The sequence below is a fragment of the Scleropages formosus genome, chromosome 19 (genome assembly GCF_900964775.1).
Source record: "Scleropages formosus chromosome 19, fSclFor1.1, whole genome shotgun sequence".
Classification (NCBI taxonomy): domain Eukaryota; kingdom Metazoa; phylum Chordata; class Actinopteri; order Osteoglossiformes; family Osteoglossidae; genus Scleropages; species Scleropages formosus.
In genome coordinates, this window is record NC_041824.1 from 4,536,486 (window position 1) to 4,557,506 (window position 21,021).

A 21,021-nucleotide genomic window follows, 5' to 3' on the forward strand; every position below is an offset into this window, starting at 1 on the left:
GTGTTGTACTTGTGACATTGGGCGTCAGTGCCTTTCCACGATTCCTGTAGTCACTCCACTTAGCTCCTCGTTTTCGTCTTACCAATCTTTTAAATGACCCCTTGATGCTTCGGTGAAAGCACCGAATGTAAGCACTTGCTTATCTGTGTATGTTGTGACCATCAGTAGTCCAGCAGGAGTGTGTCCAAAGTTCTGTCCCCCTTTGCTTCTGCCATCAGCTCTGGATTTCAGACATTTAAACAGAAGCGGCCGAGGACGTTTGTCCCCGGAGCCCGTCCAGGTCGGGAACTCTTAAACGTCCAACACAAGTTGAATCTGTGGATGTGTAACTAACTTTTTTTTAGTCTGTTTTGGGCTTCTCTGAAAAAGCACTTCCACCCCATCTCAGACACTTCTCTAGCAAGAGTGTGAGGCTTCTTGTGTGAGATGGTGAACATTTGAGTGTAGTTTTGCTTTTACATTTAACCATTGCTCTTCCTGCAGTGAGTTGGTGTTAAAATACTTACACTGATTTACTCATGTATACACCACGGTCATTTTACTGTATTAGTGTAGGGAAGTACGTGGAGGAAAGGCTCGGCAGGTGGAGGTGGGATTTCAACCTGTGCCTCCGAAACAGAGGCAGCAGCTCACCACCACAGTACCTGCTGATTGTATCTCCTGTTGTACCTCACCCCTTGCCAAGAGCCCCATTTCAGTGAGGTTAAGGAAGCCCCAGCAACAGCAGCTGTGACGTTGCGGAAGAGGTGGGTCTGGGGTGTAGGTGTTGCTGTGAGGCAGAGTGGGGGCAGGGCTACAGGTGAGCACAAGGTACAGCTGCACCTTCAGGATCTTGCAAGAAAACTGAGCCACACGTACACAATTTACACACCCACATGTGTACAATTACAGTTCCTATAGTTCACTGTGAACAAAAAAGGAGACCAGAGAGATGTAACGGTAGCTTTCCAACCTTCGTAAAGCAGGACCAAAGAGATGTTCCAAGTACCAAGAGTAGCATTTATTGGGGAGAGAAGTATGCAAATGACCAGCTAGCAACCTTTTAAAAAAAAAAAAAAAAAAAAAAAAAAAAACAAATTTTAATTAAAACACCTCGATCCCATCACCTGTAATTTTATGTACCCAGCCATTGTTTTGTCCCATAGTTGTGGTAATCTGCAAATTTTCAGGGGAACCTGCAGCCCCTGGTGTCCGTGTCCAGAGGTGAGCTCCTCCCCCAGGAACAACAAAGTGCTCAACAGTGGGCAGGCATCTGGGAAGGGTTCAAGAGGTTGGAACCTGCATCAGAAACAAAGCACCACATTACCAGACAAAATGGAAACAGGGTGTGTCAACGTGGGGAAATTACCAGTCTGTTTAATTTCCTTGAGTGAATAGGAGGTCAGGAAAGTATTAAAGCGGAGGTATGATTATGTAACATTCTGTTAGGGTGGACTCTTGTGCTCCATAAAATGTCCCCAGTGTGACGAGTCCCCGCAGGTTGCCAAGCTCTGCTCATGGGGTACAGGACTTACAGCAGCGTTAGGGCCTCCAGGGAGCCAATCCTGCGACGACACGTGGCTGAACAGGCACCGGTGAAGGAAACAAGACACAGAAATTCAAGTGAATGTGAGGCAGAGGGAACAAGAGTGTTGCTGCAAGTGTGTGCCTATAGGAGGCGTCATCATGGAGCAGCCACTGACACACACACACACACACCGCCATAAATAAACACTCTTCTCCAAAAGGAATAAAGAGTCACAAGCAGTCAAATTGTACCTTTACACACATTTTCCCCCACATCCATGTTGCTCAGATGATGGGGTTCAATTGTTCCCCCATGTCAAAATTACCACTATTTCTTATGGGAAAATGAAGGAATTAAAATACTAAGAAGTCATGTTCATGCATGATAATGACAGCAGCAACATATTTCATAATTATTGCTTATGGAAACAGGTTATACCAGTATACTATATAAATTTGATGTATAAAATATAGTATATACTGTAGTATGCATGGATGGATGGATGTATTGATTTTAAAATAGTTCAGTTATTTGGCAAAAAATATATATAAAAAAGATAAACTTAATTCTATACAAAGTATTACATTTCATGAAAAACTCCAAGCATTACAGCCTATTCTTTTTTGTATTTTTTATAGTCTATGTGCAACAGGTGCAGAATGTAGCAGCTGTACTAATAAGCTTTTGTGGATTTAACTGGCTTTGGAACTTTGCTGTGTGTGTGTACGTGTGTGAGGTAAAGGGAAGGACCCCAGACCACTCATTCTGCAGGCAGGCTCTACCTCGCTGGTTCCTTGTTGACCCCTGGGCATCCGGTTCCTCCCACCCGTTCTACTCTTCTCCCTTCCATGTTTCTCCAGGACACCGGACGAGTCCTCACTGCGCTTTTGGTTCGGTTTCACACCCGTAACCTCCCTGCTCTCCTTCTCCCGCCTCTCGCTGAGGTGCTGGGCACTGGGGGGCCTTTCTGCAGCACTCCTGCCAGCTGTCCGTGTTCTACGGGACCCGGTGGCGGTGTGACGGGTGGTCGCCGGGCAGTCGACGACGCTGAAGAGGGAGGAGGGCCCGTCCCGGGGTGGGGCGTGAACCGGACTGTCCCTCGTGGTGGTGGAGCGCGCCCAGGCTGACCCGCCGGTGCCCCGCGAAGGCAGTACTGTGGTGGCGCGGCCATTGGTGGGCTCTCTGCACTGGAGGTGGGCGCCACAGTTCGGTTCCAAGTGATTCTGCGCAGCGGGGATGCACAGTCTCCCCTGCGTGTTGCGACAGGGAGAGGAGACAGGGGTGGCGCCCCCCCTGGGTGTGAGGCACTGCTTAGGGTTAGCGGCCGTGCGCCGCGACGGCTCCATCTGCAGGCCCAGGCGCACGGTTCGAGGGCTCAGTGTTTTCCTGTAGGCGTCGGTCTGACAGGCCTGGTCCTTACAGCTCCGCTTCCTCGGTCGCGTTCCGAGACCTTCATGGACCTCTGGACGCTCGGGAACCCCATCTGCGCTAGACTTCCAGACAGGATGTCTTCCGCACTCCTGCATGATGCTGTTACCATGGTTACTGCCAGCGGCGCAGCAACCAGATGCAGGCTGGGACGGTTCCGCAGGGTTCGACACGGTCTCCGGTGCCCCACGGGATTCTGAACCCCGAGCGCCGGCCAAGTCCCCGCCCCTTGTCTCAAACTCGTCCAGGTAGTCGAGGTCGTCTGGAGACAGCGGTGGCGTTTCACCCCCGTCTCGACCCACAGTCACACCCGCGTCCGCCAGGAAGGGAGAGCTGTCCATGAGGCGCTGGAAGTCACTCAGGGAGCAAACGGTCTTCACCCTGGAAAATGATATGCACCGCTCAATACAGTAAACTAAAGTACAGTGCAGTACAGGCACTGTGTGAAATGTAGACACGTGGACGAGTTGAAAAGAGAATTCCAGAAAACAGAGACAACAAATGCAAACGTGGTGAAGAATGTGGTGAAAAAAGTGAAACGCAGTACTTCTGCAGCACTTTGGATAAATCGTTATAACTATATATACGGACAGCTGGTAACGCAGTTAGAGTTACTGCCTTTGGACCCAAAGGTTGCAGGTTTGAATCCCACCTCCAGTTGTACTGCCCTTGAGCAAGGTACTTACCCTCAATTGCTCTGGTAAAATTTACCCAGCTGTATAAATGGGTAAATAATTGTAAGTAGCTTAACACTATGTTGCTTTGGAGAAAAATGAATAAATGTCAATAGTCTGTGCTGTACAGACATACAGTAACTATTATTTCTCATTCTAGCATAAAACAAAAAAAGATTTTAAAATAATCATAACAGGACCTTTATAGTAATTTAATGCTGATGAAATGTTGAGAAAAAGAGAACTAAATGTTTACTGATCAATATGTAAATTGACTTCCTAGACCCTCTGGTGACACCACCTGGTTACCGTGGTTACTGTTTGGACAGCTGTTGGACACACACCTGAGGAGGTTTCCAGCGCGCGTTTTCTCCCTCTGGAGTCCTGACTGACTCCTCCTACTCTCTGTGTCCCCAGAGCCCTGAAACAGAGCCACATTTCACACACACACACACACACACACAGGACCGATATCGCTTCTACCAAGTTAGTAGGGGTGGTACTAACTAGTACCCACTGTCCTTCACACTGCTGCCACACACTCACCTGTTTATGGGATCAGCACTAGGCAGTAACACACACCCCACCTCTGAGTATGAAAAGTACCCCAAAGCCGCCGCACCTCAACCCCCCGGGGGGGCCCATTTCTGCCCGCTGGCCGTGCCGGTGAAGACATCCTGTCCCGTCCAAGGGGGTCCAGGCAGAGGGCCTCCAGGAACAGATTCTCCGAGGTTCGAGGGTGCCGGCCGGTCCCGCGGCGCCATCCCGAGGGTCGATCTCCCGTGGCGGGAGCCCGGGTTCCGGAACCAGACCTGCCCGAGGGAGAGGAGCGGCTGGAGTCTCCATCCTTCTTCTGCGTGCTCAGCGCCCCCTGCAGCTGAGAAATCGTCAGTGTGTCCTTCTGTCAAAGGCAGCCCTGTCCCCGCGCCGCTTGCGAACATCGTCACGTGACTGGAGGCGGAAAACAGCCGTTCTCTTCAGATCATCGGCATCGATCTGCTCTCGTAACCCTCTACCGCCCCCTGCAGCTCACTTTACTGCCCCTCCCTGTTTCTTCGGCGCGTTTCCCTCAATGGGGCATGGAAAGGATGGTTATTATTAGGGGAGTAGAATCACTTTCCCTTATTTGTTCCAACATCATTTTGCACTTTTACATTAATCTGTCGCTTTTCTCTGAAACAACTTATAATGTTACACCTGCAGCTAGAGGTGGGATTTAAACCTATGACTTTTAGTTTCTGAAGGCAGCAGCTCGAACCTGTACGCTACCAGACAAGAGACTCGGAATAGGTGCCAGTCGAATTACCAACACTCTCTCATCTTTACAAAGAACTATAAATATAAGTGGAAGATTTCCTGTTGTTTTGGGTGTGACGTGAGGATTCACCGTGGCAAAAACACAGTATTCCACTCTTTGGTGTTAAACCCACAGAGCAACAGCAGCTCACGTGTTAGTGTGTTTCAGAAGGACCGCTGACCACATACAGACGTGACCGGGTTACCGACCGTGCTGGAGGCCGCAGCTCTGCCGGTGACCGCACTGCTACAGTTTCGGTCAAACGGTTGGGAAATGGAAAAATATCATTATTTCGGCGCAAATTGGTCGGAACAACATATTTTGGCTTAAAAAGTTGGGTGTTTAATGGCAGCGCTGTGATGAGCACGGTCCCTAAAGGAAGCGTTATTGAACAAGGCCCCACAACGGCACGGTCGTTGAAGCATGATGCCTTAACCGTGTGCCATCAACTGGCCAATGGGGGTGTGTTAAGGGACCGATGCACAAGCCCAATGAGCAAACCCCCCTCCAAAAGGCTGAGGGGGGAGGGGGCGAGGCAGCAGGGTGCCAATGGGCACTGACCTCTGCACTGGGACCACTCGCGCTGCTCCATTCCCCGCTTCCGTCACCTCTGCTGCTGTCCGCCAGGGGGCGCTCCTCTGCCTGAGGCCCGTGTGGCTCCGCCCTCAGACCACACTGTGGGTCGTGGCGCAAGGCCCCGCGAATCGTCGGACAGAAACAGAAACGAAGGGAACAAAAAAACGGGTGAAGCGAGGGATGTTTAAAACAACGGAGCAAAGCGAAGGGAGGAGCAAAATGAGGAGGGAATAAAATAAAGAAAAAGCATGATGGTGGGGAGCACGACAACGGGGGGGCATCTGCACATCTGGATGGAACAAGAACCAGAAGAGAAGAGAAGGAACGCAGAAACACTAGTTACGATGCCCATGGAGCCACGAGGAGGGGCGCACGGCAGGCGCAGCCAGCAGGGGGCGCCGTGACGAGGCGAGCCGCACCCGTTTCCCCTCGCATGACCCTACCTATTGTGGCGCAACATAAACCCTTTAATCTCCCCTGCTTGGGGTGTGTTGCGTAAGCCTGACCGCGGTGCGCCAAGGCGGAGCTGCTGGAGGAAGTCCAATGGACACGAGCGAGCGCTTGTGCCACAGGGTGGGGGAGACACTTACGTGGAAGTGGCTCGTATCGTCCCGCTCAAGGACAGGCAGGGACGGTCCGTCGGGCAGGGCGGCGCCGGATGGATGATGGACAGTCCCCACGCAGTTCGGTGGGACTATGGTGCCGAGGTCCTGGAGCTTCTTCACGAAGCTCAGCAGCTCTGACCCGAGATCTCTCAAACGGGCATTGACGGTGTTCAGGCCGCGAGACTCGGACTCGCCGTCGGCCGACAGCCGGTCCGTCGGCACGTCCCCCCCGGGCCCCCGTCCCGCCGTCGCCCCCCGCTGGCCGTTGCGAAGCAGGCGGTCGCTGTGCGCAATGAGCAAGTCCGCTACCGTCTCCAGGCACCGCACCTCCTGCTTCAAGCTGCTTAGTGTCTCCGCATCGTCGTCTCCGTCCACAGCAGACGCCCCCCAGGATGGCGTCCCCTTGAAATCGCTCTCCCCGCCGACGGGCCCCTCCCTCTGACCTCGGAGCACATCTTCTCCTGCTTCTTCCTGTCCGGAGTGCTCCATCTCTCCAGGGTGCGAGGAGAGGCTGCACCGCCCCACGCTGGAACCGAGGACCCTGTCCTCACTCAGCTGCTCCCGCGGCGCCCCCCCCAGGTCCGCACAGCACCAGCTGCCTCCGGATCCAGGGGTCCCGTCTTCCCAGGGAGGAGCCGCCGTGACGGAGCCCCCTTCTCTGTCCCCTGGCAGCGCCGCTTCTTCCTCCGCGAAGTACAGGTGGTGGCGCGATTCGGCCGTGCGCTCAAGGCCGTCTCCATAGGGGGCGCCGGAGGACACCGTCCTGGGGAAGCCACGCTCGTGGCGCCGGCAAAGGTCTTCGTTCTCGACCCGTGCGGCCCGGTTCTCCGCCTCGAGCTCCACCACCTTCCTGGCCAGCATGTCGGCCTCCTCCTCCACCAGCTGGAGTCGCAGCCGCAGCTCCGCTTCTCGGGTCGAGAGGGGAGCCCCGGCGGCCGTGACCCCCGGCGGCACGGCGCCGTCCGCGTCCCCAAAGACGCACCTGTACCTGCGCAGCTCCTGCTCCAGCTCGTCCTTCTGGCGGGCGAGGAGGGCGACCCTGCGCAGCAGCACCACGCTCTCCTCCCGGGTCGAGAGCAGCCGGGCCCTGAGCTCAGCGCTGTCCTCCTGGGGGGGACAAAGAGCCCATGAGTCCGTGGGCCTGGGCTGCCGGACGCGGCCACGCGCTTTTCGTAACACGGATGCACCGCATCGTGGGAAATGTGTACCGACATTTTTAACGTTTAATTTAAATTTTACCTACGCTGAACCCACAGCTCACTGTTACCCTAGAGAGCCAGTAAAAGTAGCAACTGCAAAATTACAAATCTTTAATTTATACATTTATTTGTAAAAAGTAGAAGAAAAGCGTAACGCAAAATACAGTGAAACAAGAAGAAAACTCATTGCTCGTTGTTAAGTTCGTTCCAAATGTAGAGGTTAATAAAAATGAAGCGGTACACCTGTAGGAAACAGGTGCATGTTGAATGAATGAATGAATGAATGATGTATGTTTGTATGGTGTGGCTCAAGAACACTTGGAGTGATGGGTGAAAAAAAGGGTTAAAAAAGAACACAATGTAACAACACTTTTACTAAATCTTTTTTTTTTTTTTTTTGCATTTTCCATTCAGTTTTGTTACATTAATCATCCTTTTGCCGTCAGTTTATACTATATGTCCGTTTTCAGGAAAATGTTCCGCGTTCTTGAAATGAGAAAATTTTGGCGAATTTTGGCGCTGAGTTCCAAGCACAGAATATTCCGGTACCTTCTAGGATCTGATGCTTTCTAGAATCTTCCACTGGCTGTAAAGTACCAAAGTAAAACTGACACTCTGGAAGAACTAGAGGTATTTTTGTAACCGGTAAATAATTAATCTGAATCAATGCAAAAATCGACATAACTTAGAAGTTTGAAAAATTTTGTTATATTGTGTTGTTTTCCGTGGTCAAAACATGAAAAAGTAAAACGATGTTCAGTTTCAGTGTATTTCACCAGTTTCTCCTTATGAAATTAGGCATCATTTAGGGTGAATTTGGAATGCGCTTACAACACATAGGAGTTTTTTCCCATGAAAAATACAGGAATAAGTGACTTAATGATCCAGCTTTCTGCTATTTGTTTGGTTCTCAGGAACAAACTGGGAGCAGTTAGTGTAAAAGTGTCACCGACAGTAAAGTGGCGCTGCAGGTGAGGATGTGGTATCATGGGGTATAACAGGGTTACCTGTTACCTGCTGAAGCCCAACTGCGGCTCCCCGACCCCCAAAAGGGAACAGAAAAACGACCTCTTTACACACCAGTTTTCTCACAGTCCCTTATTTATACCTGCCTTCAATGTCATCTTCATAAACATTATTATTATTGTTGTTGTTGTTGCTTTGATTGTCACGTCCCATTAGATTCATATGCTGAAATAATCACAGTCATAAGGACACCTGGTAGTGTAGTGGTTACAGCTGCTGTCTTTAGCTCTAAAGGTCACAGGTTCAAATCACACCTCCAGCCGTAGTACCCCTGAGCAAGGTACTTACCCTAAATTGCGCCAGTAAAATTACCCAGCAGTGTAAATGGTAAATAACAATGTAAGGTACTTTGGTAAAAGCATCATCTATAAACGAAAGTGGTTTTCGGGTTTATGCTCCATGTCTGGGTCTTGACGAGATGAGACTCCACTGGACTTTTACTCCGGTCAGAGCACATGGCTGTAAAAAGTGGTATAAACTGGTGTTATCAACCAGTCGGCTAAGCACATCCACATTAATGTGACTCTTTTCTCTCAAGCCACTTACAATTGTGGACTCATTTATACAGCTGGGCAATTTTACTGCAGTAATTTGGGAAAAGTACCTTTCGCTGGTGTCCAACATTTGGTGTGATGGACTTAGATAGGTGACAATATAAATAATATCACCATAGCACTTCCCAAAGTTGTGTTTTGGAGTGACGTGTTCAGTGGAAATTAATATTATTGCACTCCTTTCATAATGTTATACTACTTTCGGTCATTACAAAGAAGTCCATAGCAACAATTAAGTAACAATTAAGCTTCATTCCACCAAAAATGAAATCTATGAAGTTCAAGAAACAAACTACGTTTACTTAAAAATCACACGTCTGCATCTAAGTGTCTCTTCCTGCTAATGTAATGAACACATTGTATTTTCTACGAGATGTACGTTGCTTTGGAGAAACATGTCTGCTAAATGAATACATGTAAATGTAAGTGTAAAGTTCCTTCAACGCAGTAATGCTGAATGAACATTACCTGATCTACGCATTTCTGCTCTTTGTCGATTTCTACACTTCCTTCTCTCTTCACGTCACTCTGCGATACAGAAAACATAAACAGAAACAGAAAAACAAAGAAATAATGTGGTTAAAAAAAAAAATCAAGTCACTTGAAAAATGACACACAACAAATTTCGAGTTTTGTTTGCACGTATGTGTTGAGTAACACAAGTCACTCTTTTCTGGGTACAGTTCCAGACATACTCTTGGGATAATAATATAATATATATACACACACACACACACATACATTTCCAGAGCCGCTTGTCCCATATGGGGTCGTGGGGAACCGGAGCCTACCTGGTAACACAGGGCGTAAGGCCAGAGGGGGAGGGGACGGGACGCCAGTCCGTCACAAGGCACCCCAAGCGGGACTCGAACCCCAGACCCACCGGCGAGGAGGACCCGGTCCAACCCACTGCGCCACCACGCCCCCCAATAATAATAATAATAATAATAACAATAATAATAATAATAATAATGATAATAATGATGATGATGATGAAACCTTTCAATATTAACACCCACGGGACTCCATCTCAACAATGGATGTGTGTGGGGGAATGTGTTTGTCCAACCCAACAGTTCATCTATCTGTCTGTCTGTCAATAAATAAATAAAGAAGTAAATAAGTAACTAAGTAAACAAGTAAGTATGTAAATTAGTAAGTATGTAAATAAGTAAATAAAAGTAGGTACATAAGTAAAGAAGTATGTAAATAAACATGTTAGTAAATAAATACATAAATAAGTATGTAAATAATAAATAAACAAGTAAGTAAAGAAGTAAGTATGTAAATAAATAAATACATAAATAAATAAGTAAGTACGGTTCCTCAGCACCAGTCACAGCGCACTGTGTGCAGGTCATGCTGCTTTATCACGGCCGTTTAGCACAGTGACATTCAGAACATTATTTATGGGCACCTGGGAAAAGGCAGTTTTTTATTTTTATGTTTGGCATCTCTGCTTTTATCTCTATGATGTCGTTTACATCTCATGCCCAAAAGGACAGCACGTGGTAGACGTAAGGCGGTAAATATGGTATACTGCACTGCGGTAACAACTAGTCAGGTGTCGGGGAGCTACAGCTGATTGTTCATTATTACTAACGATGATTTTGAGCACGAAGAAGAGCTGCAAAGTGCAAAGAGCTGCAAAATGAATAAACCCAGTGATCCGATCCCATCATCACTCCTTCAGAACATTTCCCCGCAACTCTCCTCCTTCATTTCTTCTATCAACTCCTCACTCTCCTCTGGCTGTTTCCCAGCTGCTTCAAAACTGCTCTAATTTCACCTCTGTTAAAAAAAAAATCCTCCCTGGACCCCAATCTGGTTGAAAATTACAGACCGGTCTCTCTCCTCTCCTTCCTGTCCAAAACCCTTGAGCGGGCAGCCTGTGATCTCAACTGTCCAATTTCCTCACCCAGAACCATCTCCTTGATGGTTATCAGTCTGGTTTCAAAGTTGGTCACTCCACTGAGACCGCCCTTCTGGCACTATCTGACGCTCTCCAAGCTGCTAGAGCTGCCTCCCTCTCCTCGGTCCTCATCCTCCTCGATCTGTCTGCAGCATTCGACACTGTAAATCACCGGATTCTACTCTCCTCTCTTAACCAGTTTGGGATCAAAGGTGCGGCACTAAGATGGTTTAAGTCCTACCTCTCTGACAGATCCTATCAAGTGGTCTGGCGTAGCTCTCGTTCTTCTCCTCTGCTTCTCTCAACAGGTGTTCCGCAGGGCTCGGTATTGGGTCCTCTTCTTTTCTCCATCTATACCTCCTCCCTCGGTCTGGTCATAGCCTCCCATGGATTCAAATACCACTGCTATGCTGATGATACCCAGCTCTTTCTCTCCTTTCCACCTGGTGCGTCAGACATCTCCGCATGCACTGCTGCCTGCCTGTCGGACATCTCTTCATGGATGTCTGATCACCACCTCCAACTCAACCTCTCCAAAACGGAGATTCTTTACCTCCCAGCTGGCCTGTTTTCCTGTCACGACCTCTCGATCAAACTGGACAACTCACTCATCTCCCCTACCTCCTTTGCTAAGAGTCTGGGAGTTACAATTGACGCGAGTCTGCCATTCTCTCAACATATCGAAGCCACAACCCGGTCCTGCAGATACATCCTGCATAATATTCGTAGGATCCGTCCCTACCTCGCTACTGACTCCGCCCAACTACTTGTCCAGGCCATGGTGACTTCCCGTCTGGACTACTGCAACTCTCTCCTGTGTGGCCTTCCTGCTACTGCCATCTAACCTCTGCAGCGTCTACAGAATGCTGCTGCACGAGTTGTGTTTGATTTGCCAAAGAGTTCCCACGTATCCCTTCAACTCATCTCTCTGCACTGGCTTCCAACAGCTGCCTGAATCAAACTCAAAACCCTGGTTACTGTGTACAAATGCATCAATAGAACTGCTCCCAGCTATTTACAAGACTTGATCAACTGCTACACCCCAGTCAGGCCCCTACGCTCATCTACTTCTGCTCGCTTGGTGGTCCTGCGTGGAGGTTCTCGGTTTTGGGTCCGTTGTGCTGGAATGACCTTCCCGTCACTCAGGACTGCGGAAACTCTGTCTGTTTTCATGAAGGGTCTGAAAACTCACCTTTTCCAGATCCACTTTGCCCAAGATCTCTTCAGATCATCAATGGCATAACCGTTCATGCATTGTAACTCCAGAAGCATCCCCAGATACAACCTTTATTCAGCCATTACTCTGGTATTGTACTACTCATTTGCGTATCTTATAATATTTTTTAAAAAAATTAAAAATTTGGTGTGGGCATCGGGATTTGTCTATCCTGTGTCTTATGCACCTACTTGAACGATGAACCTCGGTGTAGCAAGTGGTCGGTAACAAACTAGGTTTACTTGAGTCACATGTCTGCAGCCATGTCTCCTTCTCTCAATGTAATGCATAAATCGTACTTTTGCTGAGATGTACGTCTCTTTGGACAAAAGCGTCTGCTAAATGAATAAATGTAAATGAAATGAACAAAACCACTGAGGAGACTCCCTCCCTCCTCAAGTAGGACAGTGTCCATGTCCAGTGTCTGTTACACAATGTATGGTAAAAATGGAGTGAAGCTCATGAATTCTTAGGTACCAAGTGCCTTATGGGCTCAGAGAGAAGCGGTTAACCAACACAACAAGAGCATTTATAGAAGCGCCGGGGGGAACTTTGCCCAGGCCAGAAAGGAGAGGGTCGCTAACGGCACAGCTCTGACACTCTGACGCCATGTTCCAAGTGCGCTCATGTACCATGGTAACAAGTCTATGCAAAACAATGTGGAATAACAGGGTCTACGACCCAGCTGAAATACTCCGAGCTCTTGCCGTTCCACAGGTCAAAATCTGCCAAAGCCCGTTTGAGACATTTTGGGGAACGATTCCTGCAAACATATGAAACTGTCAATACTGTAGATAAAGTCCCTTTTAATGGTCACCATGGTTACCGTTGTTTACACTGAGACCAGGAAACTCAGTTTTCCATTCAGGTCTAAATCATTGAGTCTGGGGACAAAAAAGACACAGATTTATAGAGCTGCCCGACTAAGTGAACGATAAAATATATGTGTGTGTGTGTGTGTGTGTGTGTGTGTGTCTGTGTGTGTCTGTGGGGGGGATCATTATTCAGATGCATTTCCACTTTCTGTATGGTAAGAACCAAGAGGCACCAAATCTATCAAACTATGAAGCATAAAATCATCCTTTGGCAAATGACCTCAGTCAGAAATGTTGTTGCTGTCTTTTTGGAACTGCCCCCACCCCCCACACACACACAAAAGGTGAAATACCTGTGTGTGATGACTCATAAGAACAAAGCTCTGTCATGTGAATCACTTGTCTTTTCTACACAGTTCAGCGAGTTAGACGGGAAGAGGTGGCATTTTTCACATGCCGTGGCAAAAGGAAAGAACAGTAAAACAAGATAATAACTTGAGATGATTGAAAAAGCCAAGGTGCTGAAAAAACAGATCTTCTACAGGCTCTTGTCCCCCACTAGGAGCACAGTGACAATGAAGATGTGCTGGATCGCCTCCGCTGCGCACTTCTCAGCACATTGGTCACACCTCCTAGCAGGCAATTTGGCCCATTCTGTGTATAACACAGACATCACTGTTTTCGTTGCCATGGTTACAGGGAAACATAAACTAGCGTTGACCGGAGATGTGCAGCTCAGGACGGTCGCGCAGCTATGGGTACAGGGAGAAGGTGGAGGAGCATTCTGAGCTGCACTTTGAGAGGTGAACTGAACGCCACAATAAAACACATCGAAAAACATGTTGTTAGAAAGAATAAATCAAACCCTAACCCAAACTCTAACTCTAACCATAGCCGTAAACCCAACCCGACCCTAACAAAATCCTAACTCTAACCTTAAGTCTAACCCTAACCCAAACCCTAACTCCAACCCCGGCCCTAACTCTGTTAACTCTAACCCTAACCCTAACTCTAACCCCAACCCTAAATCTAACCCCAACCTAAACCCCAACCCCGGCCCTAACTCTAATGCTAACCCTAACTCTAACCCTAACCGTAAGTCTAACCCTAACCCTAACTCTAATGCTAACCCTAACTCTAACCCTAATTCTAACCCTAACCCAAACCCTAACCCCAGCCCTAACTTTAACCCTAATCCTAACTCTAACCATAAGTCTAACCCTAACCCAAACCCTAACCCCAACCCTGGCCCTAACTCTAATGTTAACTCTAACCCTAACCCTAATCCTAACCTTAATTCTAACCCTAACTCTAACCGTAAGTCTAACCCTAACCCTAACACCAGCTCTAACAGAAACTGGCTACCATGAGATGTGGTCCACAGACATTTCACTGACATTTTACTTACTGTGTTTGTTCCACTAATGCGGGACCAGACACGGAGACAAGATTCATGAGACTCCCAAGTTCTGTCTTCGCATCATAACACACCCGAGTGTTATGTGTTCCTGATGCTCTACAAACGTTCTGACCTCCAACTAGGACCCAAAAGGTCACCCCAACTGAGCTCCTTCCCTGTCATTCCTCTACACGGAAAATCCTGCGCATAAAATTCTAAAATAAAAATTTTAAATACAAATTGAGAGTTTACACAGCAAAACTTAAAAGCTGAAAATGGATGTGGGGGAAAAAACTGCTGTGCTGGACAGCCATCACTGTCACTGTGCAGCAGATGAATGAGTGAAGCAGGACTGATCAGTTGCCCCACACACGCGCACACACACACACACACACACACACACACACACACGCTCTCCGGCCACCCTTTCGGCCCAGTGAGTGGTGCATTGTGGGAACTGCAGCCGGAGGGCAATGCGGTCACTGGAGCGAGACGAGAGCTCAGCCCTCACTGTGAGGAGCTGCGGCTCAGATCTCCAGTCCCACTAAGTAGTTACAGTGAACATGTGTCCCTGCTGTACCGCACTGTACCGCACTTGACCGCACTGCACCGCCATCTGCATCCTGTATATACTGCACACTGCAGTGTGACCGAGTTAAAGCACAGGTTGACAGCACCAACGGAAACGATGTCATTTAACCGTTCACTTCCTCTCCGTCTCTGCATGGTGCTTCTCCTCAGACACAATAAGGTTTTCGGGGTAAAACATTTTAATGAAGCAGCATAAATTCTAATCTCTGATTTATAGCAGGTCACTTTTTTCCCTGTGTCTGCAATGCCAGGCACTCCCCCACCCCCACTGTGTGTGCGTGTGTGTGAGAGAGCGAGAGAGAGACCCGCGGTGTGTGTGAGCCCTGCTATGGACTGCAGGTTGGTGTGTGAATCAGAGAGCGCCGCCCTGCAGGCCTATTGGTGCAAACATTTCCTCCACCTTGGACCAGGGGAGATGAGGACCCTTTTCGTGACACCTTTCTCGAAAACAGCACACACACCCAGGGTGCCTCAGGCTACACAGCGGGACTTTGGGACAGTGGTGAGTGAGCGCAGCCACGGACTATTAATTAGCAGATGATTAGCACAATTAATTACTGCTCTACCAATTACTGCAGTATCAATTACTACAATATCATGCACTGAATTATTAATTACTGCTTTAATAATTACTGCTCTGTTATGTGCTGAACTGTTAATTACTGCTTGATCAATTACTATCAATCACTGCTCTATCAAACACCAAACTATTAATTACTGCTCTAGTAATTACGATTCAATTACTGCTCTATCAATTACTGAACTGTTCATTACTGCTGTATCAATTACTGCTCTATTAATCATTGAACTGTTCATTACTGCTGCATCAATCAGACACACATACATTGGCTGAAGCCACCTGTCCCGAGTTGGGTCGCGGCGAACCAGAGCCTAACCCGGCAACACGGGGGAAGGGACACACTCAGGGCGGGACGCCAGTCCATCGCAAGGCACCCCAAGCAGGACTCGAACCCCAGACCCACCAGAGAGGAGGACCTGGCCAAACCGCTGCACCACCGCGCCCCCCCAATCTATCAATCACTGAACCATTAATTATTGCTCTATCACACACCAAACTGTTAATTACTGCTCTTAATTACTGATCTTACATACTGAACGACGAATTGCTGCTCTATTAATTACTGCTTTATTAATTACCATCATTAATACAAGAATTCAAAACCCCACTTGTCAAGAACCGCCAGCTTTCCCATTTTTCTCAGCTCTTGGACTGACATGTTGCAGCCTGAAGGACAATTTTCTCCACTGTACAGTGTGATGTGGACAATATGTGTATTTTCACTCTGTGATGATGATGATGATGATGATGATGCAATTCCTTATTGAACTGTGACTTAGAGATGCCCATTTCTGACAGGAAAGACTGTATATTTGCTCTTTTCCACTCTGCTGGGGGTCCCTAACCAGGCCAACAGGACTTGTCAATCCCCAAGGCGGCGAGAGGAGCAGTGAGTCCACAGCCTCTGGATGTGGATTCTGAAGAGCATTGTGTGTGTGAAGCGTGCAGAACGTAACCCATCACAGAGCGATGTGTGTAAAACCCAGTGATACAACCAGGGGTTCAACCCAAACACATTCAGGGATGGAACCCCACACACACACACACACCCACCCACCTGCTGGGCTCGGCACAGCGCCTCCTGCAGGGCGGCTCTGGCCACCTCCTCCTCGAGCACCCTGTGCCGCAGCGCTTCGTTCTCGTCTTCCGCCCGGCAGCACCGCTCCTCGGCGCGCTCCAGCTCCTTGTGCAAACGCACACTCGTGTCCTTGGCAATCTGCGTCCGCGCACACACACACACACACACGCACACACACATACACAGAAGTGAGGTGCGTTCTGCCACACCGCGCTCCGGATGTCCCCCTCACCGCCCGGCTCACGCAAAGCCCCACCTGTAGCTCCTGCTCCAGCCAGCCGAGCCCCTGGGGGTCCCTGCGCTCAGCTTTGCGCAGCCGGTACTGCAGGACGCGGCAGCTCTTGTTGGCGAAGCTCAGCTGGCGCCGCAGCTCCTGGAGCTCGTGGGCCTCCTGCTTGACAAAGCTGTCCTTCACCTCGAGCATCTCGGCGCGCAGCTCCTCCACCTCGTCCTGGGAAGGTGCGCACGGGTAAGCAGGACACCGCACCTCATCAGCGCAGTACCTTGTTTCTGAATGGCACCGCGCTTTACCACGTACCACTGGTTTTAATCTCAAACTGGACATTAGCGCAAGTATCGAAGGTTCACACACACACACACACACACACACACACACACACACACACACACACACACACACACACGCACAGCAAAGTGGATGACAGACAGCAGCCACACCTGCTTCAGCGTCCCTGGTATTTCCAGCTCCTGTGTTATCGAGGCACAGTGAAGAACAAGGTAAAGGCACCACGCTACCAAAAATACCACAGCGAAGCTGCTTTGAAGTGACCACCTTTAAGGCCTGTTCAGAGTGAAAATATGAATCCAACACAAATTCTGACGACACATTCCTCGGCGTGCCGTGAGATCACCGCGGCGAAGCTGCGCACGTGCTGCCAGCTGCAGGGTGTTCAGGAAAGTTCCAGGTCGTGCTGTTAAAGTAAATAAAATGTTTCTCGCTGAAGGATGAACAATCAGGTATTTGTGAAACTTTACTGTCACCGGTTCACCAGGATTCCACAGAATATTCCAAACTAGTGTACTGGCCAACATGGGTGCTCATTCATGTCAGCATGAATATATTTCTGTGGCCCGATCACACGATGCACACAGAACAGTATCTCTATTATCATATTATCATATAAAATCACATTTACCTAATGCCTTTATCCAAAGTAATTTATAATTATTTACCCATTCATACAGCTGGGTAATTTAACGGGAGCAATTTAGGACAAGTACTTTGTTCAAGGGTACTACAGCTGGATTTGGGATTGAAACCTGTGACCTTTGGGCCCAGAAAGAGCATCTGTAACCACTACGCTACTAAAAATATTGTTATTAATATAGTATACTGTATACACACACACACAGTCTGAACCTCTTGTCCCATTCGGGGTCACGGGGAGCCGGAGCCTAACCCGGCAACACAGGGCGTAAGGCTGGAAGGGGAGGGAACACACCCAGGATGGGACGCCAGTCCATCGCAAGGCATCCCAAGCGGGACTCGAACCCCAGACCCACTGGAGAGCAGGACCCAGACCAACCCACTGCGCCACCGCGCCACCACGCCCCCCCTTGTATACTGTATAGTATAATATTATTATTACATGGGCAAAGCAGGTCTCAGCAGCACAGAGGCGAGAACAGCGGAGGGAGGAAGAAGAAATACTCAAACAAGTTCCACGATACTGAGAAGACATTGCAGAACTCATATGAATTATCAGTTCTGGTGTCGACCATAACGGTAAAAGACGTTTCGTCACTAAATGTATCAGAGTTCCGGAACGTTACGGAAACAGGACTAGGGTTGTGGTTTAACGGGAATACGGACGTAGGTGCATGATTCAAAGTTTGAGTTAAAGTAACTCAGTGGAGTAAACACTGCTGGAACATGGTAACATCGCCTGAAGGGATGCAGCAAAGAGGCCGCACGGGGCCTCGCGGTTAAAACACAGCGGAGACGCGCTGAGGTCCTGCGGAGACGCACTGCAGGGAGGGACATTCTGGGATTGAGCTTGAGAGAGATGAGGCACAGATGGGAAATAAGTCAAGGTCCTGATCCCACATCCCCCTCAGCGTGTGATGAGAACAGGCACCAGCTCTTCTCAAAACACTTGTGCGATGGGGAGTTTTACTAGCTTCACCACTCTTCAGCCAAGACAGTTTACTATGTTTGTACACCAAGACACTTACAATTAGCTCACTCATTTATGCAGAAAGGTGTCAGCTCCCGTGGAAGTACCTTGATCAAGGGCACTACAGCACGGTGAACCTGGGACCGTGAACCACTGCGCCACCTGCTGGCGGCCTCACCTTCAGAAAGTCATTTTCAGAACGGAGCTCTTCGATCTCTCTCAGCAGGTCCTCTCGGACCGCCGCGTCCCCATCCGGTGCGGATCCCGCAGGTCCACCCGAGTGTCCAGGTGAGCGTCTCCCTTCCAGAGACCCCCCTCGGTCGCACTGCCCCAGGGCCAGGGTGCACGTGTCCGTCGGGGTACCAGGCGCCCATGAGGCACTGCCGTCGGAGGGACAGTCGGACAGGTCGGAACTGCTGTCCGAGCGGCTGCCGATGGCGAGACACACACCCGCGCGCCTGCGCGTGACCACCTGTCCGTCCTCCTCACCTGGCCGCCTGGTCACCGGGCCCGACGACGGTTCGCTCCAGAGCCTCGGTGGCGCGTCCAGCGACCGGCTGCGCTGTTTGACAGCAGCGCGACATTCAGCCCAGCCGTCCATCAGCGGCGGCGCGAGACGGCGGCGGCACGTGCCACACGGTCTTGCGGCCAGAGAGCCGGAGTCATCACACCTAGCCCGCGCGGGACTCCACCCGTCACCTGTCACGTCCCACGGGCACCGCCACCGTATCCGCCCACTGCCGTGAAAACGCCGCTTTGGCTTTGCGCGTGTTTTCCTCGCGCCCCAAACAAACAACAAGCGTGACCCGTGACAAGTGCAATATCGACCCTACACGTCATACTACAGTGGATTTGTTTGTCCCCCCCTCGAATATTCAGAGCTGTGCCCCCCCCTCGCAGAGGCACGCTGTCCCGTCCGATCGCCGCACATCTGTCACGCAGAAGCTGTACTCTGTGCGGGCTCCGCTCGACACCCGTGGCCGCGCACTGCGCATGCGCACGCCTCGCCGCCGCGCTCCGCTGCCACACGGAGCGACTTGGACTTTTCTAGTCGCTTAACGATATGAACCGGGTTTATCTTTCAAACTTTGTACTCTCTGCAGCTGGCCGTTTTCAGCCCTCTGTCTGCACTCCTCTTCTCATTCGCTATTCCGCCAACTTCTCTTGTGTTTCCGTCTCCCGACGCGTTTAAATACGCGTCTTTTGTCAGACCCCCCCTCCCCACCCCCTTGGACGATGGCAGCTGCTACTGTACAAGTCAAGTGCACTGTACAGAATTCAGCTCAGGTGTAATTTACCCTTGCTACATTCTCACCGATTTTCTTTTTCATTCGATCACGTGATTTTTCTGCCCAAGGTGGAAACAGTCGGTGGGAAAACTTTGGCCCTAAACAAGCGTATATATACAGACTAACTTCTTCAAAGTGTGTGAACTCCACAGGGATGGTCATTCTTCTTGTATAAAGTATTAAAATACACTTATAAAATCTACATCGTATATCTTAAGCTTATAAAATAAATAAAATATTATGATTTACACACCTAATTCTTCTCACCCACTTGGTTTAACCAGTTCGACTTGGGCTTCGTTTATTTTTACACCTGCCCTACTTGTGTGTTTCTACTACAAACATGATTTCCCCTAAAGCAACTCATGGTCACTATACACCTATTAAAAAATCTTAAATAAACTGCTTCTTATTAAATAACCACTTCATGGTAAAACTAATGGATACAAGGGCTTTACATGTAGCACTGTTTGTAGATATGTCTGTTGTTTTATATACTTAGTATAAAATAACCACGGGACCAACTCCCAGAATGAAACATTACATTTTTTATGCTTTTCTCCAAAGCAATATACAATGTTAAGGTTACAATTACTACAGTTGCAAGAATTTACCCATTTATACAGCTGGGTAATTTTACTGGAGCAACTTTTAGGGCAAGTATCTTACTCAAGGCTACTAAAGCTAGAGGTAGTGATCAAATCTGTGACCTTCGGACCAAAAATAATCAACACGAACCACTACGCTACCAGCTGTCCCCGCATGCTCTAGATGCATTAAAATTGTTTGTGTCTTGATTTCTGAATCTGTGAGCTTAAAGATAACTGACCATAATTGCTGAGTTCCACACAAATCATGCATAAATTGTTGACTAACCTGTCTTGACAAATGAACTGGCATAGACACATGTGCAGAAGTATTTACAGGAATTTCTAGTTCCTTTTTCCACATGATCCCACAGGTAACAAATATAAAACACAGGTAGAAGTGACCGGCAGTCACCTTTGCACCTGCTTGTTGATGGTTAGTGAAGATTTTCTATTTTCAGTCATTTTAAATTAGTTTTTACTTGAAAAGAGAATAAAGAAGAGACAGTCATTGAATACAACAAAGTAAACTTGGAATAAACACTCTGGT

The 21,021-nt window shown here is 48.8% G+C and overlaps 1 protein-coding gene across 5 annotated transcripts; it reads right to left on the reverse strand.

Moving 5' to 3' along the window:
* Window positions 1–24: 24 nt before the first annotated feature.
* LOC108927612 (microtubule cross-linking factor 1-like) lies at window positions 25–19,566 on the reverse strand. Of its 5 annotated transcripts, none has more exons than XM_029246162.1 (11): window positions 18,774–19,566; window positions 16,714–16,908; window positions 16,437–16,595; window positions 9,335–9,394; window positions 6,073–7,194; window positions 5,468–5,581; window positions 4,232–4,480; window positions 3,954–4,030; window positions 2,290–3,316; window positions 1,515–1,560; window positions 25–1,278 (listed from the first exon to the last, which is right to left on the reverse strand). In XM_029246162.1, exons 1-10 carry the CDS (start codon window positions 19,194–19,196, stop codon window positions 1,522–1,524), a joined length of 3,465 nt encoding a protein of 1,154 aa, XP_029101995.1. In that variant the 5' UTR covers window positions 19,197–19,566; the 3' UTR covers window positions 25–1,278; window positions 1,515–1,521. The 5 variants fall into 5 exon arrangements, with proteins under 5 accessions (XP_029101995.1, XP_029101994.1, XP_029101998.1 ...); XM_029246161.1 differs by having other exon boundaries at window positions 4,232–4,486; XM_029246165.1 differs by having other exon boundaries at window positions 4,232–4,486; window positions 19,085–19,122.
* Between the last annotated feature and the right edge of the window lie 1,455 nt (window positions 19,567–21,021).

Coding starts and splice junctions, on each gene's coding strand:
- LOC108927612 (XM_029246161.1), bottom strand. CDS start 19,196: ATGGACGGCTGGGCTGAATGTCGCGCTGCTGTCAAACAGCGCAGCCGG. Junction 9,395..16,436: donor CGCTGTGCCGAGCCCAGCAG/GTGGGTGGGTGT, acceptor TCTGTATCGCAG/AGTGACGTGAAGAGAGAAGG. Junction 1,561..2,289: donor GTCAACAAGGAACCAGCGAG/GTAGAGCCTGCC, acceptor GTGCCTGTTCAG/CCACGTGTCGTCGCAGGATT.